This window comes from Marmota monax, unplaced genomic scaffold, assembly GCF_021218885.2.
Source record: "Marmota monax isolate L192 unplaced genomic scaffold, Marmota_monax_Labrador192_F-V1.1 WCK01_AAM20220418_F8-fsc00069, whole genome shotgun sequence".
NCBI lineage: Eukaryota > Metazoa > Chordata > Mammalia > Rodentia > Sciuridae > Marmota > Marmota monax.
This window is the reverse complement of record NW_026695243.1, coordinates 1,050,468-1,065,550: the sequence shown is the minus strand read 5'-3', so window position 1 is coordinate 1,065,550 and position 15,083 is coordinate 1,050,468. Positions and strand designations below refer to the sequence as shown.

General features: G+C 41.8%; 1 protein-coding gene across 2 annotated transcripts; it reads right to left on the bottom strand.

Moving 5' to 3' along the window:
- Window positions 1–2,498: 2,498 nt before the first annotated feature.
- Window positions 2,499–14,503, bottom strand: Pgap4 (post-GPI attachment to proteins GalNAc transferase 4). 2 transcript variants are annotated; one of them, XM_046457430.2, is made up of 3 exons: window positions 14,246–14,503; window positions 10,549–10,646; window positions 2,499–4,315 (listed from the first exon to the last, which is right to left on the bottom strand). In XM_046457430.2, exon 3 carries the CDS (start codon window positions 4,236–4,238, stop codon window positions 3,027–3,029), a length of 1,212 nt encoding a protein of 403 aa, XP_046313386.1. In that variant the 5' UTR covers window positions 4,239–4,315; window positions 10,549–10,646; window positions 14,246–14,503; the 3' UTR covers window positions 2,499–3,026. The 2 variants fall into 2 exon arrangements, with proteins under 2 accessions (XP_046313386.1, XP_046313385.1); XM_046457429.2 differs by lacking the exon at window positions 10,549–10,646 and having other exon boundaries at window positions 14,246–14,502.
- Window positions 14,504–15,083: the final 580 nt, after the last annotated feature.

The window sequence follows — 15,083 nt, the reverse complement described above, 5'->3', positions numbered from 1 at the left end:
ATCATTTTCATTTAAACATTCATGTGAAGAAAAGTATTGAGTGCCTAATAAATGTCATCCTATATATAAAATTGAATGAGCCACAGCCCCTTCACTCAAGGCATTCACAATTAGAGGGGGGAAGGGAGGCAGGTGTTTATATGTGCGTTCACAGTGCATTGTAACACAGTGCACCTATCTTGCAGAGATAGGTTCATATTTCCATGGGGTCACTAAGGCCTTATGGACTAACTCTGCAAGGATGGGAGTTATATATTCTCTTAAAACAAAACAGGATAATGTTACAAGAGGTTCTTACTTATAAATAAATAAACTTACCTGCTGAAAACAGATCCCTGCTATATAGACTTTGGGTAGACAATTTAGCTCTTTTTAAAAAATATTTTATTTGTTATTTATGGACCTTTATTTATCTATTTTTTTATATGTGGTGCTGAGAATCGGACCCAGTGCCTCACACATGCTAGGCAAGTGCTCTACCACAGAGCCACAACCCCAGCCCCAATTTAGCTCGTTTAGTCTATCCAGATTTCAATATATTTTCTTCATGCTCCAGAAAATATTTTTTTCTTCAGGCCTCATTTTTAAAAATTGCCTTAAGTATCAACAGTAATTTGAAATGTCTTTGGCTCATCATTTGATCCGTCTGCTCTTCACTTTGGTTTCCTCAGCCTCCTTGGACTCTTATCTTATTTTCAACTCATTGTTTGCCATGTTCTCAATAAAGGTTTCTAATATTAAAAAAAAAATAAGAAGGAGAAGAGAAGAAAGAGGGAGGGATGAGGAGAAGGAGGAGAAGAAGAGAAAGATAAAGTACACAGGCTTAAAGTCAGAAGTCCTGTTTCTCTACTGGCTCTGCTGCTGTTTATTTGTATGAAGCTTTTAAACATCTCTGGATCTCATTTTTTTTCCCTCTGTAGAGCGTGGGTAGTCAATCCCTACATTTTCCTTCAGTGTTCTTAAGCAGATCTCAAGACAGAAACTTAGTATGGAAATTTAAAAACAAGTGGAAGATGTGGCATTGAAACAAACTGGATGATTGCTGGAACCCCCTCATATAATCCTCCATTCTTAATAGGGACTTGCTGGCCACTAGTTAAGTAATTTTCAAAGGACATGTATTTGTAACTTTAAAAAATTTATTCTCTTAGTCATCAATGGATTTTATTTATTTATAGGCAGTGCTGAGAATCGAACCCAGTGCCTCATACATATTAGGCAAATGCTCTACCACTGAGCCACAACCCCAACCCACATTTGTAATTTTTGAGAAAAGTAGTTTTCAGATGCTAGTCTGGGGATAGGTTCAACAGGAATCTCAGGGCATTTCCAGTTTGAATGAACAGTTCTTACTTTGGCTTAGTCAGAGGTGGGACTGCTAGAAAGCTGAGTTGCATAATCTTTAGAAGCCACAGTGAAAAGTCAGCCTCTCTTCTAAATGTTTGGTATGAACCAGATGTTCTGCAGGTTTCAGCCCCATGCCCTAGGTCATACTTTAAACATCATCACTAGCACCTTCATCCAAAACACACTTGAGTTTTATGTGCTTGTGTAAAACTACCAAACTTCATATGCTTTGGTATCCTTTAAAAGCTAATTTGTGAGATAATGCAAGAATGTTCAGAGGTGAAATGATTAGATTATAAAAGGTGTAACCTAATCAGTGGATTAATCCTGATATGGATTAACTGAGCATTAACTGTAACCAGTAAGGTTGTGGCTAAAGGAGGTATGTTACAGGCCAGGGGAAAGGGCATGCCTTTGGGTATGTATTTTGTTCCTGATGAGCCAAGCTCACTCTCTGCTTTCTGTTACCATGTGCTGAACTGTTTTCTTCCACCATGCCCTTCCACCTCACATTGAGCCCAGAACTATGAAGTCAGTGCTGTCTATGGACTAAGACCTCTGAAATCATGAGCCCAAATAAATTTTTCTTCCCCTAAATTTTTTTTTTTTTCTTGTCAGGCCATTAGGTCACAGCAATGAAAAGCTGACTAAAACAGCTTATTACAACAGTGAAAAAATGTCTGCCACGTGTCCTCCATGGGCTAAGCATTTGCTTATGTTTCATATCCATTTTGCTATTTAATCTTCAAGTATACTTTAAAAGGTAGGTCTTACTGTCCTCACTTTACTTGTGAAGAAAAGGAGACCCAGAGGGGCCAGATGACTTGCCCAAGGGCTTGGAAGAGATAAGATCCATGCCTTCTCTGTTACATCACCACATACCAGAAGAAAAAGAACTGTGGTTGAACTGTTAGGCAGCAAAGTTAGGGAAAAGGATTGCTACCTGGACAGAGTTCACCCTACTGAAATGTCCAATTGCCAAAGAATAAGAATATGACAAAAATCAATATTAAGTTACTACTGAACAGAAGCAAGTGGACTTTGATGATTCAGAAAGCTCCTGCAGATCTGACTGTGACTAATAATATCAATTATCAATGTGCTACCCGTAGAAAATGCCAAATCATCTGCCTACAAAATGCCAGGCACTGTCCATCTTTTAACAGTTTTTATTACACCAGGTCAAGGAAACAAATGGAATATATCAACATGGTCCTGCCTCTTTAGGCTTACATTCTAAACATACATCCATTCTCATAACCAATGAGAAAGAGATTCATCAGAAAGATCTCATCTTTCACCAGATTCTATCCTTAAAATCCTAAAACAGTTGTGCACAAGATTTTTGGCAGTCACAAGCTCTATCACAAAGAAGAGCTTACAAACAACAGGAGAATATAACTGGTATTTAAATGTACCCTCAGTGGGTGGGACCGACTGCATGAGGCAGTGTGGCTGTGTGGAGGGAGACAGGGCCAGACCTGTGGCAAACCGCTGCTCCTGCCAGGGGCTACCAAAGCCAAAGCTCTTGACCTGTATGCATCCCTCAGCTGTCCCAGTGCCTTTACTCCTAGCAACATTAAACAATGAAATATTTGCAAGCAACCGTGTCTCAAGAAAGAACTCAATATTTAAATCTCCAGGAAGTGGCCAATTTCAGAAAGGCGTTTCTTGGCACCCTAGAGCAGACTGGGATGAAAGTTGTACCGGAGGCTGGAGAAGAGCCCAATGTGTTTCACCAGGTTGGGCTCCACCACATAGGCCCGCTCTCCCTTGGCCCTCAACAGTGAGTACAGTGCCATGTCCTTGCCAAAGCCCTTGTGGCAGTACACCTGGGACAGGTAGGTGAGGGTCCGGCGGGCTGCAGGGGCAGGGAAGAGCATGGCTGGGGTGCAACACTGAGAGGCAGGAACCACACTGTACAAGGAAGGACTCAGGCGCCGCAGTTCCAGGAAATAGTGCCGGCCCACGAGTTCAACCAGCCCCATGCTATACAAGGAGAAGAAGAGCATGACAGGCCAGCTAAAGCCCGGACGGCTGGCAAACCTCATGTATATCCAGGTGAGCAAAGGCCCTAGCAGCATGCCCACGCCGACCCATTCCAGGATCCGCATAGGCTCTGGGTTGATGTAGTTCTGAAGCCTCTCGGGATGATACAGCTTTAGATACAGGGCATCTTGGAGATGTGGCTCGGAGAAGCGAGCCCGTAGCAAATGCTCCAAGACTGGGAAGATCTGCTCCTCCGGAACAGCATCATCTTCTACCATCAGGACGTAGTCTGGGTTGTAGGTCTGCAGTGATGATTCCAGACAATAGACATAGTCCTGTTTCTCTTTCTCAAAGGAGTTGGTCGAAGGGTCGTCACCGTAATCATCCTCAGTGCCCTCATAGCGGTTGGCCACAGGGACATATTTGGAGAGCAGCTTGGCATCAAAATGGCTCACGCTACGCTCCACGTTGCACAGGAAGAGCTGATGCCCCTCGCACTGCGGGCCACACTGCTGCAGCAGCCGGTGGAACTGGGATACCACCTGCAGGACATAGTGGAAGCCTGGCTGCCTGTCCACAGTGATGATGGTGATCACCAGCCAGGGCCGAGGGGTGGCCTGCCAGACAATGGGCACTGAGCCGTTGGCAGAAGGCAGCTCCTCAAAGTAATGAAGGGCAGCCTCCCCTTCCTTCAAACTTTGCTGCAGGAACTCTTGGCTCATTTGGTTCAGATGCCAATTGCGTAGATAGAAGTAAGAGTGCAGAAGTCGGTGACAGGCCAAGGGGGCCAGCAGGCCGAATGTCACCACTGTTAGGATGAAAAGCTGGACAGCAGTGCTGCCCCAGGAGAGTCGACGCAGCCTCCGGAGGAGCATGGCAGCTGAAAAGGTTGATGTGCTCATGAGGTCAACTTTTGGTCATGTCTGATCCCAAGAACAAAGCATCCTGGAACTCAGGCCAGAATCAAAGCAAGTCAAACCTAAGGAGAAAAAACAGAAAGTGGTAAAAATAACCCCCCAAAAAAAAAAATATGAGGACTGAATTTGATATGAGCACATATCAAGTCAGAAGTTCTAGCTGGAGGCTGTATAACTATTAGAGACTTTATATTCTGTAGTGAACTGATCTTTAGTTGTACCTGTTAGTGATCTCTGGAATACTATCTTATTTCTATAAGCATCAAGGTCAAGTAAGTTCAACCAAGTCCTCATGCCCACAGATGCTTAGTTAGGTTTACGGTGCCAGAAAATCACCAGTTAGACTAATAAAATCATTGTGTCAATTGATTCCCCAACTGTATAGACATGGGTTCTTAAAACATACGTCAAAAAACTAGGGTTGGTCTAGAGGAAATACACACAGTTAGAACAAGTTTCAGCATAAGTGTGCAGTAAATACTTGTTCACTGCCTGTGCACAGTAATTTCTGAAAACTCTTTTGTCTTTCCTGCATATTCCAAACAAGAAAAATAACACTTCTGGGATTCCCTGAACTGTTTGTTAATTTAATATCATATTGTATTCATTTTTCTCTAACCTCAGATACTCATACTTCAAATTGCATATTCATTTAGTCCTGATTTTTCTCTTATTTTATTTTTATAGAAGTATCATGGGAACCAATGAGAGCATGTATTGTGGGCATATTGAAAATGCCACTAAAATATGCCTGTTTTCAAATTAAAGTAATATTTTGGGAGAAAATAGGCCTAATGTCCTGATGGAAAACATATTTGCACCAAACAATAGAAACAGAAAGACAAAGCTAGTAGAAAACCAGTAACGTCAATGCAAATCTAAATGATTTCTACAGTAGCAAATGTAAACCTCTTGCCTCAGAAGCATGATAACGTTTGTACACATTTGGAAGAAAATGGTCAGTTTGAGTTTTTGTGAAGGAAAGGTTGTCCAGGCCCCACACAAGGTTGTGGTGGTAGTCCACTCCACATCCATGTTATCTCCTTCTTGGGTACAAACCTCACTTCCTAGCCTGTCTCCTCCCTGGGAGGGACATGTGACTAGGGTTTGCCAGTAAATGTGAGCAAGTTTACAGTTGTGACTTCTGGCACAGGGGATACAGAGATGTGTGCTCTCTCCACTTCTCTTTTCCACTCTGCCAGCTACAAATAGAGGAGGATGGAGCCACCAATAGCAAGAGCCTGTCCTTGAATGATTGCATGAAACAGCTCCCAAAGATCACCTCCCAACCTAGAGTGGTCTGTGCTGTGAGCAATACCTAAACCACTGTGTCTAGCCATAAATGCTTTTTGGATTTGTTTATGATAGCAGTTAGCCTGGCCACCCCTCTACAGTTGTGTAGAATATCAAATCTCTCTGTACAGTTTGATGAAATAATAATTCAAGGAAGTAAAAAGATAAATCTAGTGAAATTTCAGTGACAGAAGCAGATTATGCTGGGTCACCCCAGAGGTGAGACAGACCATCCTAGTACTAATAAGAGACCTAGATAGTACTAAAGAGCAAAATTATTAGCAAGAAGAGGGCAGAATATTAGGTAATCCCAAGTTGGCTCATTTGTGAACTTCTAAGATAGTGCGAACCATTTGTTTCTGCCTCTGATTTTCTCTGTTCTTGCATGGGATTCCACATCCACATGGCCTCACCAGTTCCATATCATACTTAGTGGATGCAAATACTGGAATAGGCTAAGCTCATGCTCCTGGCATAATAGCCCTGGGAGTAGGGGCATTCAGGTGGTTTCCTGCTCAAACTTCTATCCTTGCCCTTGCTATATTACTCAAGGGAGCTGGACCCATACAGGAGAGGGAACTAAACAAAGTCAACAAGATAAGGCAGAAAGCTTGGAAAATGGCAGGCGTTATGGGCCATGACCAAACAGACTCCATTTTACCCCGAGACTCCATGTTCCATAAGAAATGCTTCTCCCGTGGCAACACTCCGCCTCTGTACCTATCAATAGTTGCTTAGCACAGCATGTTTGGCAACACAAAATGGCAATTCTTACACAGTATAAAATTGTTCTCTTTGATTCTCATTTTTCTTGGGCAGTGTACCCTGTCAGAGATTGATTGTCTAGACATTAGTAACCATTCTCTAACTTGTACTCAACTAGTATCATTTTGACCCACTTCCCTTCTGCTTGCTTGCTGCTATGCCAACCTGGAAAGTACTGTGGGAAATGCCAATGTACTCATTGCATTGTTTCGCTAACTCCTCAATTCAGATTCTGTACCCCTCCTTGCTTGCAGGTATGTCAACCTAGATGTGGTTTTTGCCTTTAAAGACCCTGAAATGCTCAGGCTTGGGGCTGTTCCTTGCAGAGACAGTTATGAGTCCTGTGGGGAGCAGCTGCCAGCTGGTTGGCTAAATAAAGACTTTTCAATTCAGACAAAATGGACTTGGTACGTTTTCTGAGCAGTCCTCCCCATAACACAAGCACACAGTAAGTGGTATCACTTACTATGATATGGCAGATGGGACGGAAATGGGAGCACTGAGATTAGACAAAAAGAGAACCTTTTAAACCCAGGTGATTTTCTTTCCTAAGGACAATAAAATCATTAATATCTCAAAAAGTTCCTTAACAAATACGGCTGCAAGACTGCAAGATTGTCATCAATGTTCCACTGACAACAAGGGAAGGTGAAGGATTCAGTTGAGTCCCTGCCTGCAGTGATCAGCTCTTGCTGGGGTGATGAATGGCCCCAGATCTTCATAACTTACAATAACATCATGCACTTCTTGTACACAATCTTTGGATAGCTGTGGCCCAGATGGACTCAGGTACAGAATGTAGGTTGCAAGCAGATCATCTGTTGTACCTCCTTTCAGATCAAGCTGCAGAGGCAACAGTTACCTGGGAAGTGATCTTATGTTGGATAGAAGCTGCACAAGAGGCTGAGTCAAAACATGCAGGTACAGTTACATGCTGTGTAGGTGTGCTGCAGATCAAGCCCATTCACCACCCACTGGCCAAAGCCAAGGGGCAAGGCAATTCACTCCTCCCACAGAGATAGGGATGGAGGCCATGAATATTCAATAGAAAGGAAAAGCAGCAGGCCAACTGTTAGATTCTCAGGAGAAAATAAAGGATCAATCAATCTATCCACAGAAATTTCTAGAATGCTGACAAGGCGTAAGACCCAGGTCTTCTATTATTCTACACTTTATGAGTCAGGGCAGGCTTCTGTAATGATTTCCAAATCCCAGTGGTTTATAAGAACTAAGGTTTTTGTTTTGTATTCAATGTGACAAGGAAAAACAGTTTAGTATATTTTATTATAAATATGCTACAGGAAAAAAAAAATCAAGAAACCATGATAATATGCATTTCTTCTCTTATTGCTAAGTTTTAAATAAATAGATTCTAATCCTGGAGCACTTTTTAATTACTCAGTAAGTTTTTTTAGGTGTATATATGAGCCATGAAAAACAAGAGAACAACTCCCATTTTGGAAGCAAACTGTGTAACAAGATTTATCTATTCATATTGATATAAAAACAAAGGGGAAATATTCTGTTTTTCAATTTCTACAACCTCCAATTAATATATTGGTTTTTCTTTTCTTTATCCCCCTCCCCCCTTTTTTATAACTAAGGTTTACTCCTTGATCTTATTATTTGTCTGTATGGGTCAATTGTGCCTCTGTTCCATGTTGTCCACACTCCAGCACCCAGGCAGGTGACACTGCCTCATTTTTGAACACTATTTTGTGGCTGAGAGAAAAGAGGCATAGTAAACCACAACCTGGCTCTCGAGCTACTGTTCAAAAGTGACACCATCATTTCCACCTATATTTCACTGACCAGATCAAGTTACATAATAACTTGAGTTCAGCAGAGCAAGATATGGAATTTTCCTGCAGGAAGAGGGTACCAAAAGCCTGAAGTCACAAAGATTGAAGAAATACACTTCTCCTTTGAAGAGCAATGCAATCTAGCAAACCTACCTTGGGCCACAGGAGGAGATCTGATGCTTTTTCCTAGAATTCTAGAATCACTTGTCCACAATGTCACCTGCTCAGGCCCACACTCCAGCAACAATGTGAATTGACTGGTACCTGTCAGTTGGCCTGGTAACAATCATTATACCCTCAATTCAATGGAACAATATTTACTGAGTTCTTATCTATGCTTTGCAAGTGAACCTTGAAACCCAACCACTCCCCAAACTGGATTCTACCTGTTACCATGTCTAGGTATAAGACTCAGGAAAGATAGCAAAGGAGAAAGGCACTAATAAATAGGAACTAGGGTTTGCATGAATAAATGGAATGTCAATGACAGGTTTTGGCACAGATTCTGAACATTAAACTCAAGGTATGGGCAGCAGAACACAGGCTAGACATCAGGAGACAAGCACTAGAGGACTGGCCATATTTCCCAACTCCACTCTTCTCTCTGAATGACACCATTGCTCTCCCAGGTACCTGGGTCCAGGTTCTGACCTCTCCCTTCCATTCAGTCACTTCCCAGTGCCACCTCCCTGGTCTCTATTAATATGCCTCTTTTCTCCTCCCCTGTCCATTATCATGCCTTCCTCACTGTACCCCCTGGTCACCCACATCACTTCTAGGCCAGTTGATTGCAACAGACTCCTGAGTGGACTCCTGACCTCCAGCATGAGTGACAGATTCAAAATTAAAAGATCTGGGTCCAATTCTGGCCCCAACACTCATTAATTAGATTCATTTATAGGAATAAGTCATTCCTCTCCCTAGTCCTGTTTTGTCTCTTTGCAAAACAGAAAAATTGAAAATTATCTAATTTTATTTAGGCTTTGTTTAGATGAAAAGACAATGACTACAAACGCTCTTTATCAGGCATGAAACACTGTGTAAATGATGGTAATATTTTACATTACCAGCATCCACCTCATCCTTTAAAGCACAGGTCAGAACAGTACTATTTTCTGGAAAACTAATCCATGATTCTCCAATGACTATGGAATAAAGTCTGAAGTCTTTGCCAAGATTCTTCACAAGCCAGTTCTATCTTTCCAGCTTCATTCCTTCTCCATAAAATGCTAATACGATTGTCAAAATCAGATCAAAAGGTGACTCTTCCAAAAGCTAAGGATAATTTCCCCTAGCCATAAATAAGCTCTTTTTCTTACACATACTGAGGACCTTTCTATGCTTCCCCCATGGCATTCAATTGTTACTTCCTATTTTAGAATGTACTATTGTTGAAATATTGAGATTCCAAGAACACTCCCCACCAATACCAAAACCTGAAAGTGCTCAGGGCCCTGACTTAAAAAGCATAGTATTTGCATTTAACCTATTGCATATCCTCCTGTACACTTCAAATCATTTATCATTTGTATAAGCTGAGCATGGTGGCACACACCTGTAACCTCAGTGCCTTGGGAGGCTGGGGCAAAAGGATGGCAAGTTCAAAGCCAGCCTCAGAAACTTAGTGAGGCCCTAAGCAACTCAGCAAGACCCTGTCTCAAAATAAAACATAAAAAAGGGCTGGGGATGTGCCTCAGTGGTTGAGTGTTCCTGAGTTCAATCCCTTGTACCAATAATAATAATAGTAAAAATACTTATATAATACCTAATACAACATAATACCTTACATACCATGTAAATGGTATGTAAGTCATAGTTGTACTATATTATCTAGGGAATGACAAGAAAAATAAATCCGTACATATTCAGTACAGATGCAATTTTTTAAAATTATTTCTGATTCACAACTGATTGAATCCACAGATGTGGACCCTGAGATACAGAGGGCTGATTGCACATATTTATAGCTACCACTTATTAATTCCCTACAACATATCCCAGGGTTGTGCTAGACTCTTGAATCTGTTTCTTCTAAGACAGCAACTCTCAACTAGCAATGCAATTAATCCCATTTAGATGAGAACAAAAATAGATGCTAGGAAATCAAAAGCAGGAAATTCAAATACAGGACTAATTTAAAGCTCGTGTGTTATCCATGATGCCTACTGCCTCCAATGCTTTATTTATGGACCTTGAATTTTTTATGCCCCAGCTGGACTTCTAAATCCCTTTTTAGTGGATTCAGTCTGATATATCTTTGAAATCCCTCACAGACCCAGTGTAGTAGTTTATACACAGAAAAAGCTTAATGACTGTTGAGTAAATAAAAGGCCATGTGAAAATTTTGACCTCTATGGGCCTCAGGTTCTCAGCTGAGAGTATTAAATTGAGAGCATTAAAAAGCCTGATCACATAATGTGCAGAGACCAACTTACTAGTAAACACTGATGAGCAATTACATGCCAGGTGCTGCTCTTAGCAACTCATTGACCTCAGAAAAAGACTATGAGAAGTCTTCAAGCCCATTTTATAGCTGAAAAAGAAAAGACACAATTAACTTGTACCCGAGGTTAACAAAGCTTTTAAGTTTGGAACCCAGTCAGACTGATTCTAAAACCTATGTACTCAACCAATATATACTACAGCCTCTGCACAGATTGGAAGCACAAAAAAATCAGCTGAAAAACATGGCAAAGAATTTTAGAATGTGGTAGGTAATAGAATTAACATATACAAATAATATGCATCATATGCATTTATATATACATTATCACTCTGATTATATATTTACATCATACACATGTATATGTGTAAATATACTTAAATGCTTTCATCTGATCAATAAAAATTAATTAATGGAATATAAGGTGTCAATCAAAAATAAAAACCCAATACCTAGGAATAAATTTAAGAAATATAGGAATATACACACATACTACAAATTCTACTAAAAGACATTTAAAAGGTCATTAGTAAATGGAGAAAAATAATATTTTACCAAAGACTAGTAATAGAAAGAGGTACCTTAGTCCGAATTAATATCTATATTGAACATAATCTAATTATAATTCAATTAAAGAGGGAATGGTACAGTTCAATAAATGGGCATTTGCCTATAAAATGGTACAATCTTCAGAGGTAACATTGGGGCAGTATTTATAAAAGTGTTATATGTGCATCATTTTTACATAGCATTTCTACTTTTAAGGATATACCTGACAGAAATGTCAACACATAGTACCAAAAAACGGACAAAGAATTTTCACTTAAGTTTTGTTTAACAAACGAGGAGAGGAATAAAGGGAGGAAGGAAGGAAAGATGAAGGAAAAAAGAAAGAAGAGAAAGAAGATAGCAAGGAAGGTAGAAAAGAACTAACTGCAGGCAAACAAAATGTCTAAGAATGGGAAAATAGATTTTTAGATAATCACACAGAGTATGCTAAGAAGATGTTAAAAAGATTGGGAGGGGGGTTAAATATGCCACAATAAAAGAATTGCTAGCTAGGTCTCCACTATGGAATGAATTTCTGTGTCTCTACAAAATTCGTATGTTAAAACCCTATATAATCTCCAATGGGATGGTATACCAAAATTTAGATCAGATCTTTGGAAGGTAATTAGGTCCTGAGCTCTCATGATGAGTTTAATGCCCTTATAGTAAGAGATAGTAGAGGGTTTGCTTCTCTGCTCTGCTCTACCTCATGCTAGAAGGACAGAATAAAAATCCTGCCCTGAAGTCTGTAACCAGGAAGAGAGCACCCTGATCTGAAAATGTCCAGCCTCCAGAACTGTGAGAAATAAATATTTCTGTTGTTGAAAGTATCTGAACTATGGTACTCTGTTAGAGCAGCCCAAATAGACTAGGACAGTTTTAAGAGAAAATGCAAACTATGTCAAGGCAACTGTAGAAAAATGTACATACTATGGACCACTTTACCTTTTTAATGTAGAGTACCATTTGGTGAAGGAGAGATGAAGGGTATGGGAGATGGAGGTTTTCTGTTTTGCTTTCCACACTTCTGCAATGAGCATATATTACTTTTATGGTCATTACTAGACATTTAATTCACTAACATTTGAGTCTTGTGTCAGACACTGGGATGGTGAACATGAAAGCCAGAGAGCCTAAATCCATATTTTTAGCCATAATTGAAATTGGTACAGTTTTATTAAATGATTGTATATTTGAATCTGTTCATAGACGTTTGCATTTGTTCGTAGACATTTGCATCTATTTATCTGTGTATTTTGGTGCCAGAGCCATGCTATTTTAATTACTGAAGCTTTAAAATAGGTTTTAATACCTGATTAGCAGATTCACTTTCCTGACCTAGCATTCATTCTCCTGGCTTAAAAAATATATATATTTTTGAGATACACTTTACATACACCAAAATGTACCATTTAATTATATAATCCAATGACACTTATAAAATTTATATACCCATGTAATCACCATCACAATTTAAAAATTGATGGAAGTTTAAAGATAATCTGGAATTAGAACTCCTAAAATTTAACAGGAAATGCTTAATTTGGTGCAATATATATGACAGATAATTACTACTTTAATGTGTAATATACAAAGAATGCTTAAAAATCAGGAAGAGAATGGGAAATATAACTCAGTGGCAGACTGCTTGCCTAACATGTGGGAGGCCTTGGTTCAATCACCAGTACTGAAAAAAGAAAAGAAGAAGGAGAAGGAGAAGGAGAAGAAAAGAGAAAGAATTCAACTGAAAAATGGGCAATGGAATTAACAGTCAATTCAACCACAGAAACACAAAAGACTAATGAGCAGAGGAACAATTAATTCCTATGGGTAATCAACAACATCCAAATTAAAAAATTAAGAAAATTAAAAGTAACCATTTTTTGGTCCACGTTACTGATTTAACATTTCAAGTGCATGAAGTAGAGAAAATTTTAAGAAGATATCCATAAAATATCAACAAACTAGAGGGTGCAGTTTTTAATCGTCTCTTTATCATGCTTATTTCTTGAGTGTTCTGTAAAAAAAGTTTATCCTTTAAAGAAATTCTAATAATTCTCAAGTTAGGTCTTAGGCACTAACAGTTTTCTACCTCATAAAGTACCTGGTGCATGCCCTCTAGAAAAAGAACTGCCCCTGAAACAACTATTTGCCCTGAGGAAAACACACACGCTTGAACACATACACACACACCTGCAGGATTTGCTAATGGTCCGCATAGTGAGATCATCATTGGAGCCGCCCTGCGGGCGGGCGGGAACAGCATGGGGCGAGCAGGAGATGCCTGGGTCACACGGACCCTGCAGGAGCTTGTGCCCCAAGATACCGTGAGCGCAGTGCGGCACGGGTGACATCGGAGCTCAGCGTCCAGAGGACAAGAAATGCCCAGAATGTCCTAACTATCGCTCTTGGGAAAAGAATGCGGGCGGAGACCTGGGTCCAGGATCTAGTGTCTGCGGCTAACCTTGGGCAGTTCCCCTACGCTCAGGCCTCAGTTTCCCTTCCCAAAGGCTGTGGCTGACCATTTCCATCGCTTTGCAGGTTTCCTTCTGCTAGTGTTTCCCGCGAGCTGGGAGGGGCCCCTTCCTCGGTCAGATCACCTTCCCCAGGTTCCGGAGCTGCGAGAAACCCCTAGCTTCAGCAGAGCTCTCGGCGCATCCGGTGGCCGGAGGGGCGGACGCGCGACTAGGCTCCCCTGCCCAGGGGCGGCCATTAGGCGACCGGCCCTTAGGCGCTGCGCCTGGCTGGGCTCGGTAGCGGTCTTGCCCAGGCTGGCACGCGCCCTGCTCGGGTCCTTCGATCTACCCCGCAACCAGGAGGGCGCGGGCGAGAGGTGAACAAGTACGTTCCTCCCTGCGCTGACGACCGCCGGGCCGCGCGGCGACGCCCTTCAGCGGTCCCTGCGGTTCACTGGCAGCAAGCTGCCCGCAGCGTGGGCAGGGCCGCAGCGAAGCCAGGGTGCCCTGGGCGCACGGCCGGAATACAGGCTCTTCCAAACAGCACCATCCCCCACAGTTTCTCTCCGCGTGCCCTCCGCGGCCATCACGGATCCTGTCCCCCTACAGTGGCGTGTCTCAGGGATGGGTGCCCCCATCACCGTGCCAAAAGGGCTGGGCAGACCGTGCGCAGCGCAGACCTACCCGGTAGAGGCGGTCAGCTCCATTCGCGGGGCACAACGAGGCCGCCTGTAATGTCGCCCAGGCCGAGTGGCTGGCAGATTCCGGTGGAGGAGCCATCCCCGAACCCGGAGGCCGGAGCAGCAGGCGATGCGCGCGTTGGATACGCCGCGGAAGCCTCACCTCCTTCCGCAGCGCAGCTCCGGCGCAGGGCTCCCCTCGCTCGGGCAGGCCATGTGACCTGCGAGCTGCGGAGCGACTGCAGCCCCCAAAGCTGGCTTGGGGAAAAAAAAAAAAAAAAAGAACAGCGAAATGCGCCAACTGATGGGCAGCGAGGGAAAAGCAGGGGTCGTTCCAAGTCCGGCGAACAGGAAGCCATGTGTCCCTTTTGTGAATGGGAATAAAAATCAACATTTTATTTTATCAAATGAGACAGAGATTGCTTCAAATTGGTGAAACGTCTCTCAGTTCTTGTAAGCACTTCATCAGAAAGCGGTTACTTTGAATTCTGAATTGTTTTCATTCTTCCAAAATCCTTCTATTTGAAACATATGATCCCGAGAGAACAGTGGAGATATGAGAAAATATGTATATTGCGTTAGAACAGCCCCTAAAGCGTAACACAGGAAAAAGATGTGGAATTACCCAAAGTGGGGAAAAAAATATATGTTGCAAGAAAAGTAACAGCTAGCTATATATTACCCTGCCTTTCCCTTCTTCCCAGAGTTTTCAACACAATTCTATTGCCTTTCTCATTCCTAATTTTACGTCAGTTTGCCCGTCTAGGCCAGAGCTTAGCAAATTAAAAGAATATTTTGAGATGTGAGAATTATATAAAATTCGAGTTTGAGTGATCATAAAG

Coding starts and splice junctions, on each gene's coding strand:
- Pgap4 (XM_046457430.2), bottom strand. CDS start 4,238: ATGAGCACATCAACCTTTTCAGCTGCCATGCTCCTCCGGAGGCTGCGT.